This window comes from Nicotiana tomentosiformis, chromosome 2, assembly GCF_000390325.3.
Source record: "Nicotiana tomentosiformis chromosome 2, ASM39032v3, whole genome shotgun sequence".
Taxonomy (NCBI): Eukaryota; Viridiplantae; Streptophyta; class Magnoliopsida; order Solanales; family Solanaceae; genus Nicotiana; species Nicotiana tomentosiformis.
In genome coordinates, this window is record NC_090813.1 from 178,382,817 (window position 1) to 178,393,150 (window position 10,334).

Below are 10,334 nucleotides of genomic sequence, written 5' to 3' on the forward strand. Positions count from 1 at the left end.
CAACAACAAATACAATTCAAATCAAGGTGTGTAGTACACATGTGAGCAATTTAGAGTCTAAGACACATAGAAATATTTCACAAAATTTGGCATAATAGCCTTCATTTAAACTTGACTTAAAGTCGAAACATTATTAATGCACAGCCCATATTTTAACACATCCTCAATTGGTAACATAACATGAATAAAGCATTTGGGATGCTTGTTGAACATATTTCTTTCAACCCAATCTTACTCGGAATGGCCAGTTTTATAATGAATCACTCGGGACTTACACAATTTACATGAATATCGTGGGATTCAATTCTAAGAGAAGAGTTTAGCCAACATACCTCAATTGAGCTTCCTTAAACTCTAAAACGTTCCGGAATTCTTAGCAACTTCAATCTATTTTAGAAATATAACAAATTAAATCAAAATTAGGAAGATGATCATGGTTCTAGCTCATTTGAGCATTTTATCAAACACTAGGTGTGCACAAGGTTTCAAGGTCTTTTTATGGAGGATTCCATCATCCCACAACCCAACCTTTACCATGCTTAGTTCAACAATCTTCCTACACCCATTGATATCACATGCATGTAAAATAATCAACTCTCATGCCCAAAAATTATCTTGCTAATTATCCATTTTCAGATGATTTAGAAATTAGGATTTAGGGTGTAAAATCTTACCTCTAGGATGAAGACCTAGTCATCTTGCCTTCTTAATCTTCCAAAACTTGAGCAAGAATTGAAGAACGACTTCTCACTCTAGGGCATTCTCTCTCACTCTAAAATGTCAGATTATATCTCAAAAATAGCCCAAAACGTGTATTTAACGAAGTAGGGTCGGATATTAAAAACCCGAAAATGAAGCTCCGGAACAGGTTCTGCGGTCGCATATGCGACCGCATAATAGTTATGCGGACCGCATATTGGTCGCATAATTGGTGTCCAAAATGACCAAAAATCTTCCTGAGTCTGCGGTCATTATGCGGTACGCATAACTGTTCTGCGGTCGCATAGTGCACCGCATAACAGATATGCGGTCACATAGTCGACCGCATAATTGCTTCCAATTGACCCCATGAACTGCCCTACTATGCGGCCATTATGCGGTCCGCAGAGCAATTCTGCGGTCGCATAATGGACCGCATAAATGTATTTCTCCGTCAAAAAATTTTCTTTACTTTCCGGTGCATTGTTCAACCCAAAAAGTCCGAGCCGCGGCTCGCAAGCTCGCCAATACCAATACCACCGTAAATTTAGTACGGAGTCCGATCACGACCCGATCGGCTAGGCTATCTCATTAAAGAATCACCCACAATTACTGTCAATATCAATACCACCATAAATTTAGTACGGAGTCCGATCACGACCCGATCGACTAGGCCATCTCATTAGAGACATCAACCACAATTACTACCATTACGAATTTCCAGCACAATCACCACCACGTGTGCGGCATGGTGTCCGATCACGATCTGATCGGCTAGGCTGTCTTATTTGAGACATCAACTTTTTTATATCAATCCTCACATTTCATATTACTTTCACATCTTTTCATTTCATTGGCACTAGTGGCCATAATTATAAGATCATACTTGACACGTTGGCCATATTCAGTATTTCATGCCCACCTTATCAATTTCAAACATCATTAGCATCATCAACAACAAATACAATTCAAATCAAGGTGTGTAGTACACATGTGAGCAATTTAGAGTCTAAGACACATAGAAATATTTCACAAAATTTGGCATAATAGCCTTCATTTAAACTTGACTTAAAGTCGAAACATTATTAATGCACAGCCCATATTTTAACACATCCTCAATTGGTAACATAACATGAATAAAGCATTTGGGATGCTTGTTGAACATATTTCTTTCAACCCAATCTTACTCGGAATGGCCAGTTTTATAATGAATCACTCGGGACTTACACAATTTACATGAATATCGTGGGATTCAATTCTAAGAGAAGAGTTTAGCCAACATACCTCAATTGAGCTTCCTTAAACTCTAAAACGTTCCGGAATTCTTAGCAACTTCAATCTATTTTAGAAATATAACAAATTGAATCAAAATTAGGAAGATGATCATGGTTCTAGCTCATTTGAGCATTTTATCAAACACTAGGTGTGCACAAGGTTTCAAGGTCTTTTTATGGAGGATTCCATCATCCCACAACCCAACCTTTACCATGCTTAGTTCAACAATCTTCCTACACCCATTGATATCACATGCATGTAAAATAATCAACTCTCATGCCCAAAAATTATCTTGCTAATTATCCATTTTCAGATGATTTAGAAATTAGGGTTTAGGGTGTAAAATCTTACCTCTAGGATGAAGACCTAGTCATCTTGCCTTCTTAATCTTCCAAAACTTGAGCAAGAATTGAAGAACGACTTCTCACTCTAGGGCATTCTCTCTCACTCTAAAATGTCAGATTATATCTCAAAAATAGCCCAAAACGTGTATTTAACGAAGTAGGGTCGGATATTAAAAACTCGAAAATGAAGCTCCGGAACAGGTTCTGCGGTCGCATATGCGACCGCATAATAGTTATGCGGACCGCATATTGGTCGCATAATTGGTGTCCAAAATGACCAAAAATCTTCCTGAGTCTGCGGTCATTATGTGGTACGCATAACTGTTCTGCGGTCGCATAGTGCACCGCATAACAGTTATGCGGTCACATAGTCGACCGCATAATTGCTTCCAATTGACCCCATGAACTGCCCTACTATGCGGCCATTATGCGATCCGCAGAGCAATTCTGCGGTCGCATAATGGACCGCATAAATGTATTTCTCCGTCAAAAAATTTTCTTTACTTTTCGGTGCATTGTTCAATCCAAAAAGTCCGAGCCGCGGCTCGCAATTACTATCAATACCAATACCACCGTAAATTTAGTACGGAGTCCGATCACGACCCGATCGGCTAGGCTATCTCATTAAAGAATCACCCACAATTACTGTCAATATCAATACCACCATAAATTTAGTACGGAGTCCGATCACGACCCGATCGACTAGGCCATCTCATTAGAGACATCAACCACAATTACTACCATTACGAATTTCCAGCACAATCACCACCACGTGTGCGGCATGGTGTCCGATCACGATCTGATCGGCTAGGCTGTCTTATTTGAGACATCAACTTTTTTATATCAATCCTCACATTTCATATTACTTTCACATCTTTTCATTTCATTGGCACTAGTGGCCATAATTATAAGATCATACTTGACACGTTGGCCATATTCAGTATTTCATGCCCACCTTATCAATTTCAAACATCATTAGCATCATCAACAACAAATACAATTCAAATCAAGGTGTGTAGTACACATGTGAGCAATTTAGAGTCTAAGACACATAGAAATATTTCACAAAATTTGGCATAATAGCCTTCATTTAAACTTGACTTAAAGTCGAAACATTATTAATGCACAGCCCATATTTTAACACATCCTCAATTGGTAACATAACATGAATAAAGCATTTGGGATGCTTGTTGAACATATTTCTTTCAACCCAATCTTACTCGGAATGGCCAGTTTTATAATGAATCACTCGGGACTTACACAATTTACATGAATATCGTGGGATTCAATTCTAAGAGAAGAGTTTAGCCAACATACCTCAATTGAGCTTCCTTAAACTCTAAAACGTTCCGGAATTCTTAGCAACTTCAATCTATTTTAGAAATATAACAAATTGAATCAAAATTAGGAAGATGATCATGGTTCTAGCTCATTTGAGCATTTTATCAAACACTAGGTGTGCACAAGGTTTCAAGGTCTTTTTATGGAGGATTCCATCATCCCACAACCCAACCTTTACCATGCTTAGTTCAACAATCTTCCTACACCCATTGATATCACATGCATGTAAAATAATCAACTCTCATGCCCAAAAATTATCTTGCTAATTATCCATTTTCAGATGATTTAGAAATTAGGGTTTAGGGTGTAAAATCTTACCTCTAGGATGAAGACCTAGTCATCTTGCCTTCTTAATCTTCCAAAACTTGAGCAAGAATTGAAGAACGACTTCTCACTCTAGGGCATTCTCTCTCACTCTAAAATGTCAGATTATATCTCAAAAATAGCCCAAAACGTGTATTTAACGAAGTAGGGTCGGATATTAAAAACCCGAAAATGAAGCTCCGGAACAGGTTCTGCGGTCGCATATGCGACCGCATAATAGTTATGCGGACCGCATATTGGTCGCATAATTGGTATCCAAAATGACCAAAAATCTTCCTGAGTCTGCGGTCATTATGCGGTACGCATAACTGTTCTGCGGTCGCATAGTGCACCGCATAACAGTTATGCGGTCACATAGTCGACCGCATAATTGCTTCCAATTGACCCCATGAACTGCCCTACTATGCGGCCATTATGCGGTCCGCAGAGCAATTCTGCGGTCGCATAATGGACCGCATAAATGTATTTCTCCGTCAAAAAATTTTCTTTACTTTCCGGTGCATTGTTCAACCCAAAAAGTCCGAGCCGCGGCTCGCAAGCTCGCCACGGAGAATTTTTATAATACTCAACACGTAAAACCAATTCGGCACGACGAAACATTACTTTCTTTTGCAAAATTTTACGGGGCTTTACACTTAAGTACTTCAAAAAATTTCGAGGTGTTACATTAAAATTACAGTTTTGCTCTTTTGTTCCCTCTTCAGTTGGGGCTCTAAAAATTACAGCTTTGACACCCAAAAAATTTCTGGGCAAATCTTTGAATGTATTGAATCAGATTGGTTTGAGCCATTGAAATGTTAATAGATTTTGTTTACTTTTTTTGGTATGTAAAACTCCATTAATGTATGTAAAACTTTTTTTTTTCTGGAGGTAAACTTTATTTAACTTTCTTTTTTATGTTTTTCTTAGGCCTAGTGGGCAGTCAAAGAGAAGGGACTCGGTGCCACGTCGGAATTCTGTTAGGTTTAGGGATTAATTTGTTTACTTTCTTAACGGTGAGGACAAATTTGGACGGATTCTAGAATTAGGGATAAACGTGGATAAAGTAGAAGGACAAATTTGACTTTTTCCCCTTTTATGTCTGTTGGGGAAGAATCTAGAGATAAGCAACGGGCTATAAGAATACAATGACAGATAAAATGTGATACACACACCCGGTAAAGTTGTTGCCATGTGACCAGGAGATCACGGGTTCAAGCCGCGAAAATAGTGTCTTACAGAAATGCAGGGTAAGGCTGTGTACAGTAGACCTTGTAGTTCGGCCTTTCTCCGGACCTCATGCATAGCGAAATTTTAGTGCACCGGGCTGCCCTTTTACTGCCTATACATGACTTTGTTTCTTGTCAACTGTACATTAATTCCCTCTCAAGTTCGCTCTAGAAAGATGCTTGTTTAGATGATTCGTAAACGTTCTTTCTCGAATTATTTTTCCTTAAACGAGTCACTATTTTATTGGCACTTGGTACATTTGAAGGAGGATATACCCAAGTCTTCCATAGGAGATGTGATAGTGAGGATTCTGGATAGAGACTAGAACAACTAACCATCCCTCATAAAGCAAAACAACAAAAAAATATGGCAATAAAGTTGTTACCTCAAGGAAGCTCATAAATTAGCCAGCTTGGCTTTCTCGTCTTGACTCGAAATGTAGGAAGGAGCCATCTGTCAGCATTTAGTAGCCCTCTAACCTGGCGAGGCAGCATTTTGGAAGGAGCCACCCATAATATCACCTCCAGCACCACATATACCATTAATACATAAGCCATCACTGTTGAGTTTAACAAAAAGGATTGGAGGTTTGATCCATTTAACCATGGTAATAGAGACCTCATTGAGAGAGATGTTACTGAGATTACATATGTCTGCTCGGCCTTCACCAGTTCTGATATTCCTAAACTTAGCTTTCACCTTGTTAATAATGTTGAAGGATATTATTAAGGAGGTGGATCTAGAAATAGAAGGTCTTTCCATTCCATATTTGGATCTGCATCTTGATCTCCATTGCTCTAATACTAGAATAACCGCTTCAAAAAGATTCGTACCAAACCCAAACCTAATGTAAGTGCAACTAGAGGCAGATGCAGCCTTCATACAACGGTTTCAACTAAACTCGATATTTTCAATACGGAATATAAATATATACATGTGTAAAAAATTATTAAAATTTCAAAAATATTAAATTATAAACCTATAATTTCAAAAGTACATTGAATTTGCTCTACGAACCTTAAAGGATAAAACTCATTAAATTTAAATTTTGGATTCACTTTTGAGTGTAACGTCTTAATCCCAACTGGTTAGTATAACCTTTCTATATATCAATCAACTACTCTTAATGTTTGTTTAATAACAAGTAAAACTTAACCTTCATGCCAAGAACAACAATAACACTAAGTATCAGTCCTAAACAAGTTGGGTTCTATTACGTGAATCCTCACTGAGCATATTACTCCATATAAACCCATTTCATGCTAATATTTTACAAAATAAAAATAATACTCCCTCACTTTCAATTTTTTTGAATTTTTTTGAAGTACGAGGGTCAAATTGACTTATTTTCGGCATGAATTCGGATATAGAATCTTTAAGTTTTTTGAAATAAAATTTACATATTTAAAAATTACATGAAAAGTACTATAAGATACAATAGTTGACAATTCAAAATATTGATGGTCAAAGAAAACTTTATTTGACTCCTTAAATAGTTATAGGTTCATTTTTTTGTTGAAACGGAGAGGGTAATAAAAAAAGTACTAGAAGTTTTTTATGTTTTCTACGTGTTATCTGCTGAGGCATAAATAAACAACTCTAGCGTAAAGTAAAAGTGCCAGGAAAATAAAAAATAAGAAAAGCTCTGCAGACACGTTGTATGAATGGAAAAAGGATAGAGAGAGACCTCCGACGAACAATTTGCTGCACAATGGCGAGAAATAAGCTGTCTGTCTAGCAAATGGTTTTACAGAGGTGACACAGTAGCCATTTAAGCGTTGCATTTAAATGCTCTTATCCTCCAGTATAGAGTTGTTATCCTCCAAATGCTCGTATCTTCCAATTGGACTGCATTTAAGGCAACCGTTTCAGTTCCGAATTTCGATTTGCCATTGAAAGAACTACGATATATGCCTTTCGTGTTTTATGAAGGCTTAAGTGCATTATACTTACAGTTGATGCTTGAGAAGGTATAAGCCTAAACAATATAGAGGATATTTGTTGCTCTGAAGTTGATAACAAGACGCGGGAAGCGAGGCTGAGATGGTTCAGGCACGTTCAGAGGAGAAGCCCAAACGCTCCGGTAAGGAGGTGTGAGCGGCTGGCCTTGGAAAGCTCGAGAAGAGGTAGAGGGCGGCCTAAGAAGTATTGGGGAGAGATAATCATGCAGGACATGGCGAGGCTTCAGATTTCCGGGGACATGGCCCTTGATAGGGAGCTGTGGAGGTCGAGTATTAGGGTTGTAGGTTAGGAGGTAGCTGAGTCTTTCCTTAGTTCATACATTTGTGAGGCTAATTTGGTAGGGTTTTTGTCTGAGACACCTAGTGTCAATGTTATGTCTTACTACTCTTTCGTTTTATAGAGCCGACTCTATTTAGTGGTTACCGCTTTTGCTCTGCACCTATTTTCTGGCTTTCATGATGTTAATTTTTCTTATGGTATCTGTTGGTGGTACTGATATTGTCTCTTTTTTTCTTTTCTTTTCGTCTTCTTGAGCCGAGGGTCTTTCGGAAACAGCCTCTCTACTCATCGGGGTAGGGGTAAGGTCTGCGTACACACTACACTCCCCAGACCCCACTAGTGTGATTTTATTGGGTCATTTGTTGTTGTTGTTGCTGCTCTGAAGTGTCCACAAGTCAATACTCCTATCTCTTTTGTGTATCTCTGCCCCTTTCTCAGTCATAAACAGATTAGACAAGCTTTAGAAGAGATTTCTTATGGCAAGGCAATAAAAATTACAAATTTTTTAACCTGGTGAACTGGAGCTCTTTCACCACCCTAAAAGATTAGTACGGGAGTAAGAAATTTGAATGCACAGAATGAAAGCCTTCTCAAGAAATGACATTGAAGATTCAACTCTGAAGTAAACTCTCTTTGGAGGAAGGTCATCTCTTCTAAATTTAACATTCAATATGGATGGACTACTCGGGCTAACAATTTCTCGACACGGTTCTGGACTATGGAAACACATTCATTCGCTGTGGAATTGTTTCTTTCCGTCAGTTCATGCATTGTCAACTTGGAAACAAGAAGAATTAGATTTCGGGAAGATATATGGAAGGGGCATCCCCTCTCAAAGGTCAATTACCCGGATTTATGGCATTGCCGCAAAGAAAAGAGTCACAGTATCAAAGGAAAGATTGAAGTATTTTTACTTCAGAAGAAACTGCAATGGATTTCAATCTTTCCTTTGATACTATGGCTCTTTTCTTTGCAGCAATCACATAGTATTTGTTCTTCACTGTCTTGGGAATCCACTGGATAACTCCACCAACCACTTCTGATGTTGGCACAGAAAATTTCTGAACAAGAAAGAGAAGATCATTTGGAACTTGACGCAGACTGCTATTTGGAATTTTTGAACAGTCCACCATGAACTGTATGGTTAGAAAGGAATCAAAGAACTTTTTAAGGCAATAAGGATAATGTACTTAGCCTTAAACAAAGCTCTATAGTTTTGCTATTTTTTTGTAGGCAATCTCTTATAAGTGATGTAAATTCTCTGCTAGACACAACCTACAAATGTTTGAGGCACTTTCTTAGTGCTTTTGTTCATCAATACCTTACTATTAGCAAAAATTGGAAAGTGACCAATACTTGATTTTTTCAAGAATAAACCAATACCAGAACCAAACGCCATAAAACTTAGATTAACACTCTTTTTCTTGAACACTTATTTTCAAGTGCCTTGCGCGGTAATTCAACACCTTATTATCAATACCTGAACCAAACATTCCCAGCTTTTGTTCATATGTTACAGGAAACCAATTGTTTATTCCTAATCATATGGCATTAGATCCCTCAGAAACATTAAATTTTGTTAAAATATATAAGTTCTTCACTAAGGGGAAATAAACTTCAATTTAGAAAGAAAGTTAATTACATTCTACATCTTAAAATAAGTATACCTACCAATGTTTGACGTAAAACAATGTATAGATTGAAGACGCCATAGATAGAAACAAGGGGTTTCATTGATTTGATTATGAGGAACAACTGACACGAAGTTCAGAATTACAACAATATTCTTCTCAAATTCCCTCAACTAACAAAAGAACTAGATCTAGGACCAGAATTACATACAAAATAAAATTCAGTTTCAACAGTCACTAAAAACAAATTCTAGGCTGCAGCTTTCCTGGGAGATTTTGTGGCCTTAGCTGGAGATTTCGGTGCCTTTTCAGCACCAGTTTTCTTAGGCAACAAAATCGGGTTGATATTGGGAAGCACACCGCCATGAGCAATGGTCACACCGGCAAGAAGCTTCCCTAGCTCTTCATCGTTCCTCACAGCCAACAGAACGTGCCTTGGAATAATTCTGTTCTTCTTGTTGTCACGCGCTGCATTCCCAGCCAATTCCAACACCTAAAATAATTTATCACAATAAAATCAATAAACTCATTTAATGAGTTAAGCGTGTTCAAATCACATACAAATTACTCCAAACTCCATTTTAATTTTGATCCAAAAATAAGGCAAAAACAGAAGCATTATAGGGAAAATATTGAAACCCCGAATCAAACAAATACTAAATGATCCCAAATCAAATTTTCAGATAATAAGACTTACTTCAGCGGCCAAATATTCAAGAACAGCAGCCAAATAAACCGGAGCACCACTTCCAACACGTTGAGCGTAACGACCCTTCTTCAGGTAACGACCAATTCTACCGACCGGGAATTGAAGACCGGCTTTGACGGACCGGGAAACCGGCTTCTTCGATTGGCCGCCAACCTTCCTACCGCCGGCACCTTTTTTCGCTTTTCCGGCAGTATCCATCTGGAAATGAAAAAGACCAAAGTTGTGATTTGTGTATTATAATTGATATTATCAGTTGATTGTCGGAGCGGTAGATGTGGATGATTGTATTTTGCGTGTTTGTTGTATTTATAGTGGAATTTCTGGTATTCGGTTTTAGGATTGGTGATGAGGGCCGTTGAATTGTGATCTAATCTATGGTGCAGGATTCAGTAGAAGCGATCCGTGTCGTTTTGAATGGACCAATGGGAAGCGAGGGTTAGTTTGAATCTTGGTAAAAGAACAATTTTCCCGCCCGGAAAGGAATAAGCTTTTCCCAAAGTGTTATTCTTATACAGAATTAATATAGGAAGGGGAAAACCCCAATTTAATTAAGATACAAAT

At 38.0% G+C, this 10,334-nt stretch overlaps 1 protein-coding gene across 1 annotated transcript; it reads right to left on the minus strand.

Moving 5' to 3' along the window:
• Window positions 1-9,146: 9,146 nt before the first annotated feature.
• On the minus strand, window positions 9,147-10,057 carry LOC104106173 (histone H2A-like). Its single transcript, XM_009614665.4, has 2 exons — window positions 9,762-10,057; window positions 9,147-9,557 (listed from the first exon to the last, which is right to left on the minus strand). Exons 1-2 carry the CDS (start codon window positions 9,969-9,971, stop codon window positions 9,315-9,317), a joined length of 453 nt encoding a protein of 150 aa, XP_009612960.1. The 5' UTR covers window positions 9,972-10,057; the 3' UTR covers window positions 9,147-9,314.
• Between the last annotated feature and the right edge of the window lie 277 nt (window positions 10,058-10,334).